The following is an 18,930-nucleotide window of genomic DNA, read 5'->3' on the forward strand; positions in this document are numbered from 1 at the left end:
ACACGTGTTGCCCCAAATATCACAGGAATGTAAGACCGGATTCTCGACAGGCTCCTTGTAAAGAAGTTGGGACGTTAAATACAAGACTCCCCCTGAAGGCATGTCTGGGGGGGGGGGTAGGTCTCCAGGAGTACTTAAAACATACTCTTCAAGGGAACGTATTCTCCAGAGGGGACCATCAAGGCCCTCTAGGCCCTGATGTTCTAAAAAAATTATATTTAAAAGGTCATCAGTTCTCATTTTATTTGATACACTCATAATTTGACAATCAACATCAAAACAAAATATTTCTGAAGATTTTTTTTTTTTTGTCTGACAAGGGAAGGAGCTTCTGATAAGGAATGGATGGATGGATGGAAGGGGCTTCAGATAATGGGTGGATGGATGGATGGATGGATGGATGGATGGATGGATGGATGGATGGATGGATGGATGGATGGATGGATGGATGGAAGGGGCTTCAGATAATGGGTGGATGGATGGAGGGAAGGGGCTTCAGATAATGGGTGGGTGAATGGATGGATGGAAGGGGCTTCAGATAATGGGTGGATGGATGGAGGGAAGGGGCTTCAGATAATGGGTGGGTGAATGGATGGATGGAAGGGGCTTCAGATAATGGGTGGATGGATGGAGGGAAGGGGCTTCAGATAATGGGTGGATGGATGGATGGAGGGAAGGGGCTTCAGATAATGGGTGGATGGATGGAGGGAAGGGGCTTCAGAGGGCCCAGGTTGAGTCACGGTTCACTTCTGCTTCAAGGCACAAAGTCCCTCAGGTGGCGTCCATCCACGCTACCCACACACATCACTTGTTTTCCACAGTTTCCTCTGTTGTTTATGATATGTACTATATACGTCTGTGCATGAATATTCACATATTAATTACTTCAGCAGGTGCTTTAATCAAAAGCAACTTACACAAGTCACCAATTAGCAGAACTCAACAGGCATCATTAAACACTAAACAGTAATTATATGGTAGTACTATATCTAGTAGTACTAGTACATTTACTATAGTGATTGTATTACCATCGTACTATATGAAGTTGTAGTGGTAAATGTACCATAAAATAATTATATTATACTCACAATATATAAAGTAGTGGTTCATATAGTATTACGGCACGGTGGCCCAGTGGTTAGTGCTGTCATCTCACAGCAAGAAGGTCCTGGGTTCAAACCCCGGGGTTGTGCAAGCTTGGAGGTCATCCCAGGTCGTCCTCTTGTGTGGAGTTTGCATGTTCTCCCCGTCTCTGCGGTGGGTTTTCTCCGGGTGGTCCGGTTTCCCCCACCATCAAAAAGACATGCATGTTAGGGTTAATACTCCTGTCTGGGCCCCTGAGCAAGGCAGTGGGAAAAGAACTGGAGTTGGTCCCCGGGCACAGCATGTCATGTCATGTCATGTCATGTCATGTCATATATCATATCATATCATATCATATCATGTCATGTCATATGATGTCATGTCATATGATGTCATGTCATATATCATGTCATATCATGTAATATATCATATCATGTAATATATCATATCATGTAATATATCATATCATATCATGTAATATATGATATGTCATGTCATATCATGTAATATCATATATCATATCATGTAATATATCATATCATGTAATATATATGATATGTCATGTCATATCATGTAATATCATATATCATATCATGTAATATATCATATCATGTAATATATATGATATGTCATGTCATATCATGTAATATATCATGTCATGTAATATATATGATATGTCATGTCATATCATGTAATATATATGATATGTCATGTCATATCATGTAATATATATGATATGTCATGTCATATCATGTAATATATCATGTCATGTCATGTCATGTCATGTCACCTGCAGTTAGCAGACGAGCACAGTAGTAACAGTACTAAGTGATTCCTGTTAGCTGGACAAGGTCACTAATCGCTTTAAGTATCATGAATGTGTGTGCGTGTGTGTGTGTGTGTGTGTATTAGTTTTAGAGAGGTATATACCCTCATGAAATGTAAGCGTTTCCCTTCATTAATGCCAAATGTTGCATTCCCTTTGGGTGGCCAACCTTGATTTTAATGCACAGCTCCTGCAAAACGTGTGTCTGCAGCTGGAGGCTTGTTGGATAAAAGACAAATATATATATATATATATATCTATATATATATATATATATATATATATATATTCACCTTCTTAAAATAATGGCCTAAGTCATATTTTCACGTTTTTCAAAAACCAGAATAAACGGACAAATGTTGTTTCAGTTTCAGTTTATTCTATATGTCTAGTTGGCACCGCTCCACCTCTCGCACCAGCTCAGGCTCCTTCCCTGCCAGAATAAACTGACAAATTTTGTTTCAGTTTCAGTTTATTGTTTTTTGAAAAACTTGAAAATATGACTTAGGCCATTATTTTAAGAAGGTGACGATATATATTATATATATATGTATATGTGTGTGTGTGTGTGTGTGTGTGTGTGTAGGAAGGGGATCAAGCGGTTTAAGCTGTGCAGATCATTATCTTGCTGTGATCTGTGCAAACAAACAGCAGAGCCCCAGCCATAACCAGCAGAGGACCTCTTCTAGAGGTGTTTAAATTCCTCCTCCTCCTCCTCCATTTCCTCATCCCTCAGTCGTCTCAGCCCACTCCCTCCACCCGCCCACCCACCCCCCGCTGTTTTTCAGAAAGGGATAAAAACATGCTATTTCAGTCCTCCTTATTCACGTTGTCTTGTAATCTCATAATGCTGTGCCCAGATCAGTGCGGGTGTGGAAATAGTCATTTATCTTGCTCCTTCCCTGTCTAACGTGTGTGTGTGTGTGTGTGTGTGTGTGTGTGTGTGTGTGTGTGTGTGTGTGTGTGTGTGTGTGTGTGTGTGTGCGCCCCTTTTTGTCTTGTCATCCTCTCCTTTACCGGGATAGATACAATCTCACTTATACATCCTGCTGTCCTCCTCTGCCTCTTTTGCACTTCTTCCTTTTCTTGGCCTGGGCTCTGCTTCGCTGCACTGAGAGAGGAAAGGTCGCCCCCTGCTGGTCAATGTTTCCGCTGGCGCTCAAACCAGTGATCACATGTCAAAAAAGGGATGCACAGTACAGACTGAAATTGTGTCACTGTCACTTTACACCAGCCTGGTTATCTCCACCCTTACACCAGCCTGGTTATCTCCACCCTTACACCAGCCTGGTTATCTCCACCCTTACACCAGCCTGGTTATCTCCACCCTTACATCAGCCTGGTTATTCTCCACCCTTACACCAGCCTGGTTATCTCCACCCTTACACCAGCCTGGTTATCTCCACCCTTACACCAGCCGGGTTATCTCCACCCTTACACCAGCCTGGTTATTCTCCACCCTTACACCAGCCTGGTTATCTCCACCCTTACACCAGCCTGGTTATTCTCCACCCTTACACCAGCCTGGTTATCTCCACCCTTACACCAGCCTGGTTATCTCCACCCTTACACCAGTCTGGTTATCTCCACCCTTACACCAGCCTGGTTATCTCCACCCTTAGACCAGCCTGGTTATCTCCACCCTTACACCAGCCTGGTTATTCTCCACCCTTACACCAGCCTGGTTATCTCCACCCTTACACCAGCCTGGTTATCTCCACCCTTACACCAGCCGGGTTATCACCACCCTTACACCAGCCGGGTTATCTCCACCCTTACACCAGCCTGGTTATCTCCACCCTTACACCAGCCGGGTTATCTCCACCCTTACACCAGCCGGGTTATCTCCACCCTTACACCAGCCTGGTTATCTCCACCCTTACACCAGCCTAGATGTAGGAAGTGAAATCCAAGTGTGTAAAGGTTGTGTTAGACGGTGTGTAGTGTGTAAAGGTTGTGTTAGACGGTGTGTAGTGTGTAAAGGTTGTGTTAGACGGTGTGTAGTGTGTAAAGGTTGTGTTAGACGGTGTGTAGTGTGTAAAGGTTGTGTTAGACGGTGTGTAGTGTGTAAAGGTTGTGTTAGACGGTGTGTAGTATGTAAAGGTTGTGTTAGACGGTGTGTAGTGTGTAAAGGTTGTGTGACGGTGTGTAGTGTGTAAAGGTTGTGTTAGACGGTGTGTAGTATGTAAAGGTTGTGTTAGACGGTGTGTAGTGTGTAAAGGTTGTGTTAGACGGTGTGTAGTGTGTAAAGGTTGTGTTAGACGGTGTGTAGTGTGTAAAGGTTGTGTTAGACGGTGTGTAGTGTGTAAAGGTTGTGTTAGACGGTGTGTAGTGTGTAAAGGTTGTGTTAGACGGTGTGTAGTGTGTAAAGGTTGTGTCAGATGGTGTGTAGTTGCTGATTCAGGTGCTGCAGTCCAGCAGCCACCACAATGGCAACGTCTGCACAGTGAATGCCAAAAGTATTGTTTCCTTTTTTCTGCTCTGGTTCCTGCTGTGTGTGTGTGTGTGTGTGTGTGTGTGTGTGTGTGTGTGTGTGTGTGTGTGTGTGTTGAGATGGTGTTGACTTGAAAAGAACACATTGCTGTGTCGTTTCACCGCTGGTTCAGTAACCATTTCAGACTCTGTTTTCAACCTCTCGCCATGTGGCTTTATCACAGACAGGGCACCTTGCATTTCCATCACATACCAATCACATACCCATCACAACACAGCCCACCCACCTCTCCACAAACAGACACACACACACGCACACACACACACACACGTAGCAGCACTTTTATCTCTGTGCATATCTTTCTTGCATACTAGTAGTGCAAATATATTCTGTATTCTCTTGCAATCCATCTCTGTCTTGTGTGTAACTGCGCACGCACACACACACACACACACACACAAACACACACACACACACAAACACACACACACACACACACACACACACACAGACACACACACAGACATACACACGCCTCTCCAGTGTGGTTTGACTAATAGCTGCTGTCCTCCCACCTGCCAGAGAGTGCCAGACATGTGATCTATGTGATCCAGAGGAGCAGAGAGGGACCACTTAGGCCCTACATTAAAACTTCAGTTGGTCTCTCACCGAGAATTGCCCCACCCCCCTTACCCCCCTTTCCCCACCCCACCAGTCTTCAGAGGTTAGAGAAACTAATTGAATGCTGTGGGTGTCTGTGTATGTGCCTAGAATGCCCAGGTTGGGAGATTTGTGTAGACGTGTGTCTTCAGGTTCAGACTGCAGTGCAGTGCAGATATGCGGAGGTCCGGTTGTCCGTCTCCTGTCCAAACTACACATCATCTTCTTGTTGCTCTCCAGATAAAACGCCTGCTGAATGAGTCAGCGTGCGCCAGTTGTTTCCACAGTGATTATTATCACTCCCGGCAAAACTGAGTTGCTGCCGGGAGTGGTGTTCGTGGGCCAGTAGGGGGCAGCCCTCCCTCTGATCCTAATAAACGCAACAAATATCAAATCCCGATGCCCCAGTACAGTGACGGGGACACTGTGCCGTAGGAGATGCCGTCCTTCGGATGAGACATTAAACCGAGGTCCTGAATCACTGTGGTCATTGAAGGTCCCGTGGCACTTATTTCAGAGTAGGGGGTTCCCCGGTGTCCTGGCAACATTCCCAAGCTGGCTCTCTCCATCTGCCCCCCCCCCATGTAATTGGCTCAATGATTCCTCCCTCCCCACCTCAAGCTGATATGTGGTGAGACTTCTGTTGCAAAATGGCTGCCGTGCATCACCCAGGTGGTGCGACACATTGGTGGTGGTTGACGTGAGTTGCCCCCTTCAGTGTGAAGCGCTTTGGGTGTCTAGAAAAGTACTGTAGAAACACGGCTCCGCGTTTTCATTTTTTACTGATTTACACCGAAAAATACCCAGTTTTTAAAAGGAGCAGATCGGTTTAAACTGATTTTCACCCGGATTTTATGTTTCCACGGATCCAAAAGTTGTTCCTGTTCATGTGAGGTTATGTGACAGTGTCCTCTTGTGGCGAAATTCGGCATGCTGGATGGCTTTGAAAAATAGAAACCGAAAACGCTGAGCCTTGTGTATAAATGTCCATCCGTTATTAGTGTTGTTATCATTATTATTATCATTAATGTTGCTGACTGAATAATGTATCTGTTAAGGTTCGTTTTATGGGCGTCTGGGTAGCATAGAGATCTATTCCGTTGCCTAGCAACACAGGGATCGCCGGTTTGAATCCCCACGTTACCTCCGGCTTGGTAGGGCGTCCCTACAGACACAATTGGCCGTGTCTGCGGGTGGGAAACCCGATGTGGGCATGTGTCCTAGCCACTGCACTAGCGCCTCCTCTGGTCAGTCGGGGCTCCTGTTCGGGGGAGAAGGGGAACCGGGGGGAATAGCGTGATCCTCCCACGTACTACGTCCCCTTGGCGAAACTCCTCACTGTCAGGTGAAAAGAAGCAGCTGGCGACTCCACATGTATCGGAGGAGGCATGTGGTAGTCTGCAGCCCTCCCCGGATCGGCGGAGGGGGTGGAGCAGCGACCGGCTCGGAAATGTTGGGTAATTGGCGGGATAAGATTGGGGAGAAAAAGGAGGGTAAATCTCCAAAAAAAGGGTTCCTTTTCCGTGCTGTGTTTCCCCGGCAGTGCTGGAGCTACTGGTGAATATTCATTTAAATCTGGGATGTTCAGTATCTCCTAGTTCACATAGTTGGTGTATTTGTTTCGTCTTTTATGATATTGTGACACCCTGTGTCACTCTGAGTATATCTGATTAGCTCGGTTGTCTTTTGACTCCAAACCATCCACCCCCTGTTGCATTATGGGTACAATCAGGAAATAACAAGCCTGTTGTAGTAGTTTTGGGCGGGCGGGTCCTCACTCACCTTGACCTACACTTCTCCTCCTCTGATCTTTTCCTCTGCTGTCATCTTCTGACTTCGGCTGTCTCGCCTGTCGCTCGACGGTGACGGCGTTTGTTTTCTGTGGCTCCTTGTAGGATTTGTCACTGCGAGGGAGACGACGAGAGCCCCCTGATCACGCCGTGCCACTGCACGGGGAGCCTGCGCTTCGTCCACCAGGCCTGTCTGCAGCAGTGGATCAAGAGCTCCGACACTCGCTGCTGTGAACTCTGCAAATACGAGTTCATCATGGAGACCAAACTCAAGCCGCTGCGCAAGGTAGGACACATTGTCATGTTGGTTTGTATGCATGCATAATTGCATGCACATGTTTACATCTCCAAATTGTTGTGTCATTACACAGTTAGGGACCCACTACGGTAGACAATTCGAGCCTTAATAGGGGCCATTATATGCATTGACATGCTGGCTAAGCTAAAAGTGCCCAAAGCCTTCTCCATTCTATCACACATATAAGAACAGATGGGCCTCCGGGTAGTGTGGCGGTTTATTCCGTTGCCTACCAACACGGGGATCGGCGGTTCGAATCCCTGTGTTACCTCCGGCTCGGTCGGGCGTCCCTACAGACACAGTTGGCCGTGTCTGCGGGTGGGAAGCCGGATGTGGGTATGTGTCCTGGTCACTGCACCACGCCTCCTCTGGTCGGTCGGGGCGCCTGTTCAGGGGGGAGGGGGAACTGGGGGGAATAGCGTGATCCTCCCACGTGCTACATCCCCCTGTCTGTGAATGTTCTCATTCATCCAGGTCATGGTTAGCCAAAGGAAATTAATCAAATGCAACTGGACTTGGTATATATCCGTGAAGACGTTTCGCCTCTCATCCAAGAGGCGTCATCAGTTCGTGCCTTTCTGACTAGACCAAGCTAGCCTGACTGGCTGGTGATGAGACTCAGATATTTATCCTCTTTGGAGTCGTTATCAGAGCTATTGATGTCAATGGCTCTTTTGTGTTCCGATGTTTAGCAACGACAGTCCTTGGAGGTGTTAGTTTCGATTTCGTTAGTGCTCCATTCAGTGGTCATGAGTCGTTGGAGCTGTTAGTGACCGACTGTTGTCTTGCAGGCTAAGCTTTTGAGTCTCATGGGTAGAGATGAAAGGACGGCATTGTAAGTGGGAGATGGGCGAACAACAGTCGGTCAGTTTTGTAGAGAGATGCATTTTATGCATTTTTTTCTTGCTAGTAAGTGTGTGTTTCTATACCTTTTTTCACATTTTTCACTGCAGTCAGTACCTTTTATGGACTGCGTTTTGAAACATGCTATACAAGTAAAGATTACTGTGTTTGTGGTTGTGTAATTGAGTCAACACCTTTCGTACAGAAAATCTTTTATAGTTTCAAGATACAGTATATACAAGTTGCATATACTTTGTGATGTAATTGTTTCACTTGCATGTTCAGACAGGCTACTTTTTGTAAACTTTGTAGCAAACATTTATTGAAAAGGTAACAGTAAGCATTAGTAAAATAGAAATAAAAAAGCAACATTGTAGCAATTTCACTACAATGGAAAAAAAATCCACCTATATAAAAAAGCAAATCAAATATTGATAATGTTAACAAAACTGATTAACATAAAAATGAAATAATTATTGTTTATTGTCTATTTATTTATCATTATTTATTTAAAATAGCTTTTCACTGGCTTTCATTCTGATCGTTGGCTGTAGCTCGCCGCCGCCCTCATTGACAGTCACAGCAAATTTCACACCACAGGATTTGGACCCCCCGACAGGTCCAGATATTGAGCCCACTAGATATCTGGGATGCATCTGCGATGCACCGGCTCATGTCTCGGCTCACATCTTTGAACTGTTTGCTCATAGCACTCGAGCACCGAGCCCACGCTGATCTGCCTCTGATCTCTGGCTTTTGTCGGGGAGCTCCAAAAACTGTAGGGGAGTGGAAAATCAGGGCTAGAATCGTGTAGTGTGAACGAGGCATAACTCACTGCCAGACAGTGTATTATTCAGCCAGACACAGACTGGCACAATGTAAAGTGAACTGTCATGCTGGCATGCAGCATGCTACCTGGCCTGTGTGGTTGAGCCACTATCCCTTTTCTGCTCTGTCCTCTGTGCTAATTCCCCTTTCCCAATTAGGGCAGTGATGAGAAATCATTTGAGGGCGTCCAGGTGGCGTGGTGGTCTTTTCTGTTGCCTACCAACATGGGGATCGCTGATTAAAATCCCCCTGTTACCTCTGGTTTGGTTGGGCGCCCCTACAGACACAATTAGCCATGTCTGCGGGTAGGAAGCCGGATGTGGGTATGTGCCCTAGTCACTGCACTAGCGCCTCCTCTGGTCAGTCGGGGCGCCTGTTGGGGGGGATGGACTGGGGGGAATAGCGTGATCCCCCCACGCGCTGCGTCCCCCAGGTGAAACTCCTCACTGTCAGGTGAAAAGAAGCGGCTGGCGACTCCACATGTATCGGAGGAGGCATGTGGTAGTCTGCAGCCCTCCCAGCTGATCCATACCTGACACGCCCTCTACTTCCTCCTGTTCTACCATCTGATCCACACCCGACACGCCCTCTACTTCCTCTTGTTCTACCAGCTGATCCATACCCGACACACCCTCTACTTCCTCTTGTTCTACCAACTGATCCATACCCGACACACCCTCTACTTCCTCCTGTTCTACCAGCTGATCCATACTCGACATGCCCCCTACTTCCTCCTGTTCTACCAGCTGATCCATACCCGACACGCCCTCTACTTCCTCCTGTTCTACCAGCTGATCCATACCCGACACGCCCTCTACTTCCTCCTGTTCTACCAGCTGATCCATACCCGACACACCCCCTACTTCCTCCTGTTCTACCAGCTGATCCATACCCGACACACCCTCTACTTCCTCCTGTTCTACCAGCTGATCCATACCTGACACGCCCTCTACTTCCTCCTGTTCTACCAACTGATCCATACCCGACACGCCCTCTACTTCCTCCTGTTCTACCAGCTGATCCATACCTGACACACCCCCTACTTCCTCCTGTTCTACCAGCTGATCCATACCCGACACACCCTCTACTTCCTCCTGTTCTACCAGCTGATACATACCCAGCACGCCCTCTACTTCCTCCTGTTCTACCAGCTGATCCATACCCGACACACCCTCTACTTCCTCCTGTTCTACCATCTGATCCATACTCGACATGCCCCCTACTTCCTCCTGTTCTACCAGCTGAACCATACCTGACACGCCCTCTACTTCCTCCTGTTCTACCAGCTGATCCATACCCGACACGCCCCCTACTTCCTCCTGTTCTACCAGCTGATCCATACCTGACACGCCCCCCACTTCCTCCTGTTCTACCAGCTGATCCATACCCGACACACGCTCTACTTCCTCCTGTTCTACCATCTGATCCATACCCGACATGCCCCCTACTTCCTCCTGTTCTACCATCTGATCCATACCCGACATGCCCCCTACTTCCTCCTGTTCTACCATCTGATCCATACCCGACATGCCCCCTACTTCCTCCTGTTCTACCAGCTGATCCATACCTGACACGCCCTCTACTTCCTCCTGTTCTACCAGCTGATCCATACCTGGCATGCCCTCTACTTCCTCCTGTTCTACCAGCTGATCCATACCCGACACCTCTACTTCCTCGTGTTCTACCAGCTGATCCATACCTGACACGCCCTCTACTTCCTCTTGTTCTACCAGCTGATCCATACCTGACACGCCCTCTACTTCCTCCTGTTCTACCTGCTGATCCATACCCGACACGCCCCCTACTTCCTCCTGTTCTACCAGCTGATCCATACTTGACACGCCCTCTACTTCCTCCTGTTCTACCAGCTGATCCATACCTGACACGCCCTCTACTTCCTCTTGTTCTACCAGCTGATCCATACCTGACACGCCCTCTACTTCCTCCTGTTCTACCTGCTGATCCATACCCGACACGCCCCCTACTTCCTCCTGTTCTACCAGCTGATCCATACCTGACACGCCCTCTACTTCCTCCTGTTCTACCTGCTGATCCATACCTGACACGCCCTCTACTTCCTCCTGTTCTACCAGCTGATCCATACCCGACACGCCCCCTACTTCCTCCTGTTCTACCAGCTGATCCATACCTGGCATGCCCTCTACTTCCTCCTGTTCTACCAGCTGATCCATACCCGACACACCCTCTACTTCCTCCTTTATGAACAGAAGGCTTGAGCGACTACATCATGAAATGAGCAAACATTTGAGCTGGGTAGCTTCTTATTGGTTCATCAGACAGGTACTAGGCCGTAAGCCGGGGCTGAGTAGCTGGGTAGTAGTGATGAGGGATGATCGGGTCTGGCTCACGGAGGCTGAACATTCCCCATCACATGTGCAGCACTCGCTTAAAGCTGCTCACAAACAAGACTAAGATCCCCCGGGAGGGTGTCCACACGTAATCTGTCTTCAGTTTAATCACACAAAATGTTGTGTATGTTTATGAATTCCCATGTGCCTGTGTGTGTGTGTGTGTGTGTGTGTGTGTGTGTGTGTGTGTGTGTGTGTGTGTGTGTGTGTGTGTGTGTGTGTGTGTGTGTGTGTGTGCTTGTTGCCTGTTTGACCTCAAAATATTCCATATTGGGCTAACACGTCGCTCATCCTTCCTCCTTCTCTCGCTCTCTCTCTTCCTCTCTCATCCTTCCTCCTTTCTCTCTGTCTCTCGTCCTTCCTCCTCCTCTCTCTTGTCCTCTGTCTCGTCCTTCCTCCTTCTCTCTCGCTGTCTCTCTTCCTCTCTTGTCCTTCCTCCTCTCCCCGTCTCTTCCTCACACTCGTCCTTCCTCCTTCTCTCTCTTTCTCTGTCTCTTGTCCTTCCTCCTCCTCTCTCTCTCTCTTCCTCTCTTGTCCTTCCTCCTTCTCTCTCTCCCTCCCTCTCTCGTCCTTCCTCCTTCTCTCTCTCTCTTCCTCTCTCTTCCTCTCTTGTCCTTCTTCCTTCTCTCTCTTTCTGTCTCTCTCTCTTCCTGTCTCTCGTCCTTCCTCCTTCTCTCTCTGTTGCTCTGTCTCTCCCTCTTTCATCCTTCCTCGTTCTCTCTGTCTCTGTCTGTCTGTCTGTCTGTCTGTCTGTGTCTGTCTGTCTCTCTCTCGCTCTCTCTCCCTGTCTCGCTCTCTCTCTCTCTCTCTCTTTCTCTCCCTGTCTCTCGTCCTCCCTCAGTGGGAGAAACTACAGATGACGGCGAGTGAGAGGAGGAAGATCATGTGTTCGGTCACCTTCCACGTCATCGCCATCACCTGTGTGGTGTGGTCCCTCTACGTGCTCATCGACAGGACGGCAGAGGAAATCCAGCAAGGTCAGCCCTGGTGGAAAACACACACACACACACACACACACACACACACAAACACACACTGTGTGTTTGTGCACTTATAATTTCGCATGCAAGCACATACACCAGAAGTGCATATATGATCAGCATAGCTGTGTGGTCAGTATCACATGTCATTGGGTGTTTGTGTGGCGTGTGCAACATCATCACATGTCTTCTTCTTCTCTCTGTCATCCACAAGCCTCCTCAGTTTGTGTTTATTCACTTAATGTGTGTAGAAGTGAATCTAGCCAGCATGTATGTATGTTATAGAAGTGACCTGTGGGACTTTGGAGATGTGACTGTGTTCTTGTTTCGTTGTTTACTCTGGGGGGGGGGTATAACTTATTATACAAGTGGGTTTAGCTGAGCATATCAGTGGCTCAGGAAGTGTCAAAAGGCCAGCAGCGTCCGGGTGGCGTGGTGGTCTATTCCACTGCCTACCAACACGGGGATCACCGGTTCGAATCCCGTGATACCTCCGGCTTGTTTGGGCGTTCCTACAGACACAGTTGGCCGTGTCTGCAGGTGGGAAGCCGGTTGTGACTATGTGTCCTGGTCGCTGCACTAGCGCCTCCTCTGGTCGGTCAGAACGCCTGCTCACAGGGGAGGGGGGGGACTGGGGGGGAATAGCGTGATCCTCCCACGCGCTGCGTCCCCCGTGGTGAAACTCCTCACTGTCAGGTGGAAAGAAGTGGCTTGTGACTCCACATGTAGTGGAGGAGGCATGTGGTAGTCTGCAGCCCTCCCCGGACCGGCAGAGGGGGTGGAGCAGCGACCGGGACGGCTGAGAAGAGTGGGGTAATTGGCCGGATATAATTGGGGAGAAAAAGGGCGGGAAAAATCCAAAACAAAAACAAAGAAACGTGTCATCATCATCTAAGGGACCTCTTCAGTCTCAGCTGACTGCAGGTACCCCCACCCTTATAAACACCCCAAGCTTATAAACACCCCACCCTTATAAACAATACAGCGGCACAACGACCCAAACCAACGACCAGTTTCATATGCAAATGTTCATGGCCATGTGTACTAGTCACAGAGGGTTGGGGAATGGTTGCAACCACAGCATTGTAAGATGGCGACACATGTACTCTTAGCCCCTCCTCAGTTCAGGGTTGGTCGTTGTGATGACAACCATTCCCCAACCCTCTGTGACTAGCACACATGGCCATGAACATTTGCATATGAAACCGGTCGTTGGTTTGGGTCGTCGTGCCGCTGTATTGTTCATAGGGGTGGGGTGTTTATAAGGGTGGGGGTACCTGCAGTCAGCTGAGACTGAAGAGATCATCTAGATGATGATGATGATGATGATGATGAAGTGGTTCACCTTTCTGTGGTTTTCTTACTTGGATACTGAGCATGCATGTCAGTGCAAAATAAAATGCTCTCCTAAACAGATGGAGAGCTGTCTCTCCTCAGTCTGTCTTTCTCTCAGTTTTTTTTGTTTTTTTGCACAAACACACAGCCAGCGTCCCAGCAGCAGCTGGTCTGTGTTTGCCATGTACTTGAGTGACGTCACTGTTGGCTGACACAGCTGCAGCAATTCACTGCGCGCCATCCGAATTTCGTCGTACCGTCCGTCCAGGTCGATTTTCCAAATCATGTCCCAGATCTGACACATGTGCTTGTAGACCGAAGCCCAGCAGCGACCAGACCAAACAACAGTGTCGGGACACGTTGCTGTGAGCCATTTCAGATGATGCATGTCATAAAACATGCGACGCTCTGTGTGAGTGTTTGTATGTGTGCGTCCCCCTCTGTATATCACTGAGTTGTCAGAGGGAATTGCTTCCAAAAATACCGACTTTTAGCACTAGAACCTCCATTATGACCGTTTTGGATATTCAAAGTTTAATAAGTTGTTTTTTTTGGGGGGGGATACAGATCTGCCGCTCCCTGAATGCTCCTAAAATTACATATATTTGTATTAAAACGAGTTTTATACCAATTGCACAAAAAAAAGTTACGGTACAGATCTACCTAAAACGATCATGGACGGTCATTTTGACCACCTATGGTTGTTTTAGGTAGGAGTGAAACAAGAGTTACTGTCGTGTCCGCTGTCACAGTGTGTGCAGCGAGTCCTTCCCTTCTGGTGGATGTGGTACATATCAGATAACAGACAGATGGCCGTCCTGATCATTCAGCCTCATTAGGTAGAGTCCTCCAGGACTGCCAGGGTCAGTCACTATGGTGATGCTGCAGACATCATCACCAGTCTAGTTTGTCGTCTGGCAGTTTATTTATTTATCGTTTTTGTTTCGCTTGCAAGGACTGCAGGACCGCTGAGTGTCGCCCATGCAGCCGTACGTCTGAGTGCATGCTGCATTGTTCAGTCTCTGTGAAATGTTGACGTGTAAACGCCATCATTGCATGCCAAACTTGCATCCTACCATGTCAGACTGGAATGTGTGTGTTTCATGCTCAATTTCAACATTTTCTTCCTTCTTTATTCATGCAGCCGGAAGAATTCCAGGTAAACGTTTCCCCTTTGACCTTTAAGCTATTTACACCCCGATGAGCCTTTTTGTTTTGTGCGATGCATCAGCTTCTTCTTCTTCCTAGACTGTGCTTCATACCCTTTTCCTGCCCTGTTCTGAACTGTTGTTCATTTAAACTTGTCATGTGGAAATAGAAATAGGGCCCTAAAATGATTGATCCGTGTCCTCTCCGTGACCAGGGGTGTGTTATTTCAAAAGTAATTACATCTGTCTGCAGCCTAGCTTGGGTGCCTGAAAAGTCCTTTTGAGGAACACTCATTTCAAACTCGGTGACTATTCCAGGTTTTTCATGGCTAAGAAAAATTATCAACATTACCAGAATTAGGAATACTTTATTGGTCTGAGGGGAAATTACAGTTACAGGTACAGTTGCTCACATGCTAGAAGAGAGAGAAGAAGAAAAAAATATATACGTATATATATATATATTTATGGGCGGCATGGTGGCACAGTGATTAGCGCAGTCGCCTCACATCAAGAAGGTCCTGGGTTCGAACCCTGGGGTAGTCCAACCTTGGGGGTCATCCTGGGTCATCCTCTGTGTAGAGTTTGCATGTTCTCCCCGTGTCTGTGTGGGTTTCCTCCAGGTGCTCCGGTTTCCACCCATAGTCCAAAGACCTGTAGGTCAGGTGAATCAGCTGTACTAAATTGTCCCTAGGTGTGAATGTGTGTGGGTGTGTGGGTGTGTGTGTCGGCACTGTAATGAACTGGCGGCCTGTCCAGGGTGTCTCCCCGCCTGCTGCCCAATGACTGCTGGGATAGATTCCAGCATCCCCGCGATCCTGAGAGCGGGATAAGTGGTTTGGATAATGGATGGATGGATGGACACTTATACAGTACTTTTCTAGACACCCAAAGCACTTCACAGTGAAGAGGGTAAGTCACTTCAACCACCGCCAATGTGCAGCACCCGCCTGGGTGATGGGAGGAATCATTGAGTCAACTACATGGGGGGGGGGGGGGGTGATTAGGTGGCCAGATGGAGAGAGCCAGGTTGGGAATGTTGCCAGGACACCAGGGAACCCCCTACTCTTTGCAATAAGTGCCATGGGATCTTTAATGGCCCCAGTGAGTCAGGACCTCAGTTTAACGTCTCATCCGAAGGACGACACCTCCTACAGCACAGTGTCCCCGTCACTGCACTGTTGCATTGGAATTTGATATTTGTTGTTTTTATTAGCACCAGGGGGAAGACTGCCCCCTGCTGGCCCACCAACACCACTTCCATGATAGCCAACATGACAAGTCTGTTAGACTGCAGGACGTCTTTCTTCTTCAAAGTGGACAGCTTTTGATATTTTTTTTCATTCGAAGATTGCTTTTTTTATGCTTCGCTTAAGTTTTTCCTTAGCTTGTATTTTCATTGATGCTTTGTACAAATATGCAGACTTCTGTATCACGTTACATCTCATGGGCCCCTGACACTTGGGACTTGGGACTGAGCAGGGTATAGATCGTTTGTTAGAATAGACCGAGTGAATTTGTTTGAACACCTTTCAAGAAAATGAATTCCATTTATAAAAGGTGTGGGGAGATGGGATGGGGACTGAGAATACACTGCTATATTTTTGCTAAGATAAGAAATGTATTGGGTATGGCATTGATAAGAGATTTAAATTTGTTGAGATTGCAGTCAAAATGATATATATAACAAAAATCATTGTAAGATAATACATCCCTATTTACATCTAATAGGTCCATTACACACCAAGTATTTCTATCCATCCAGTTCCTATAAAACAAAAGATTTTCCTTTGTGAAGTATGTATCTGTTGTTCCACACTGGTGTATTATGAGGTGTGAAGTTGTGGTTGTAAAATAATTTCCAAAAAATTAAAACTTGTTGATGATATTTAGAAAGTTTAAGAGGTAATTTGGTTCCATTGAAATCACATTTTAAGTCAAATTCTATACCATCCATTTTATCAAATATAGTCTGGGGGAATATGTGCCGGATACTGTCAGGGGATTTAACACATTGTTTCAGCCAGTTCAGTTTTAAAGTACCATTCATACATTCAAAGTCTATAGCCTTTAGTCCACCTTCAGAAAGATCTTTTACAGTGGTGGCTTTTTTTTATATAGTGAGTTCGATTCCTCCATATAAAATTGAAGTTGAGTTGGTTTATAGACTTAACAAAGTCTAAACTAAGTGTTTGTGAAGATGCAGGGTGGACACCTCTAGAGATACTTTCCATTTTGGTGAGATACATTTTACCAAAAATGGATAAATCCCTTTGCAACCAAAACATTAAGTTTACATTTACATTCATCTATTTTGTTTGTCAAATTACGCTTTTCACGTTCCTTTTGATCTTTTGTTACATAAATACCAAGGTATTTTACCACAGTTTTAACAGGTATTTTATAAATGACAGTTTGTGCACATTCATGAATAGACAGCAGTTCACATTTTTGGCTATTGAGCAATAGTGCAAAGGCCTTTGAAAAGAGTTCAGTGTTCTGTATGGCAACGGGAATCTGACGTTCGTCCTTGAGAAGCAGGGTTTTGTCATCCACAAACTGACTTATAACAAGTTCTGAACCAAATAAGTTAAGTCCTCACAGTTCTTTATCATAATAGCCAACATTTCTGCCACCAAAATGAATAGTGCTGGACTCACCGGACAACCCTTCCGCATTCCTTTCTGTGCATCAAAATGAGGTGCAGTACCACGAAGTAAGGAAACACAACTATTAATGTCCATGTACAAAGTGTCTATGACCTTTATGAAATTGTCCTCAAAACCAAATGCCTTCAGAGTATGGATCATTGGGTGTTCAATCATGTCGAAGACCTTTTTTAAATCGAGAAATAAAATGAAATCCTTATCCTCAATCATTTCATTTATCTAGTATATCAAGAATAAGACTGATGTTATTGTAAATAGATCTACCATGTAAGAAGCCTGACTGGGTTTCATTGACAACTTGAGATGTACCTTTTTTGAGACGATTTGTGTAAATATGTGTTCATAACTTGTAGTCATATCAGTTCCTGTGGTGGCTGTGTTGGTTTTGTTTGTCATGCTCTTGTGGTTTTTCTGTCTCTTGTGGCTCTTTGTGTATTTCCCATAGGGATTCTGGAATGGCCTTTCTGGACCAAGCTGGTGGTGGTGGCCATCGGCTTCACGGGCGGACTGGTGTTCATGTACGTGCAGTGTAAAGTCTACATCCAGCTGTGGAGGAGACTCAAGGCTTACAACAGGGTCATATACGTCCAGAACCGGCCTGACACATGTAAAAAGCTGGCGCTGGAGAAACCGCCGCTCCTGGAGCCCAGTCTGGAGAACAAGGAGGCTCTGGCCCCCACACAGTCAGACACAAACTCCTCCCAGTACACAGAGACAGAGGACTACAGTATGGAGGTGCTCCATGTCTGACCAACCAACCACCTCCCTGTCCTAAATGCCTCCCATCCAGTCCGCACCATAGATTCTCCTGCGCATATATAGCATATATAGACATGCGCACAAATGCGCACGCACACACACACACACACACACACACACACACACAGGCTGAAATAAACAACTAACAGTGGATTAGTGGTCATGAAAGTGTTCTGTGACTGATCGAACACACACAAACTCTACCGTAATCTTCGGCTTACCCACCCCCTTTCAGTCTACCTGGCACGTCTCATTGGCTGAACTCCGTTGTCATTCAACTGTTCACAGGGGCAGTTGCCTAGAAAGTATGGAGGCATGAGACAGCACAAACCCAATCCAGCCTCCAGCTCTCTTGTGTCATTTCTGCTTCCAGATCCTCCTCATGTCTCCTCCAGCAAACCCTCCCCAACCCTCAGCCAGGACCACGTTATCTTTACTGACATCCGTAAGGGATGAAGAGGCCTGGAGCATACCACCAGACACACACACACACACACACACACACACACACACACACACACACACACCTACCTCTGAGAGAGCAGTACTGAGACAAACAGACTCACATTCAGCTCCGGAGGTCTAAATGTTTTTGTTGCGTGGTTTGTTTGTTAGTTTCATTTTTTGGTTTTACTTCCTGTGAGCCGTGAGTTAAAGCGGCTTCGGTCAGTTTGCGGCTCCGCACGTCGGATCTCTGGAACATTCCAGCTACTGCCATCGCTTGTCAATGCGGTCTGGGAATTCGCCTGCGTTTACCGTCTGGTGGTTTTTGTTTTTGTTTTTTCAGCTCCACGCTGGTTCGGATCCGACCGGACTGCCGATCTGACCATGTATCCAAGCACTTTTTCGTTTGCACCTCCTCCTTTCCCTTCTGTACCCCTGTTCTCCTTCCGTATGAATAAAGTCTT

At 46.8% G+C, this 18,930-nt stretch overlaps 1 protein-coding gene across 1 annotated transcript in view; it reads left to right on the forward strand.

The window, feature by feature from the left end:
- marchf8 (membrane-associated ring finger (C3HC4) 8) overlaps positions 1-18,527 on the forward strand; it is a 205,789-nt gene extending 187,262 nt beyond the window's left edge. Inside the window, exons 5-7 of the mRNA XM_056292450.1 lie at positions 6,899-7,079; positions 11,973-12,108; positions 17,709-18,527. Of these exons, the coding sequence (XP_056148425.1) occupies positions 6,899-7,079; positions 11,973-12,108; positions 17,709-18,013 (622 nt within the window). The 3' untranslated portion in view covers positions 18,014-18,527. The remainder of the gene's footprint in view (positions 1-6,898; positions 7,080-11,972; positions 12,109-17,708) is intronic.
- Positions 18,528-18,930: the final 403 nt, after the last annotated feature.

The sequence above is a fragment of the Lampris incognitus genome, chromosome 13 (assembly GCF_029633865.1).
Source record: "Lampris incognitus isolate fLamInc1 chromosome 13, fLamInc1.hap2, whole genome shotgun sequence".
Lineage (NCBI taxonomy): Eukaryota > Metazoa > Chordata > Actinopteri > Lampriformes > Lampridae > Lampris > Lampris incognitus.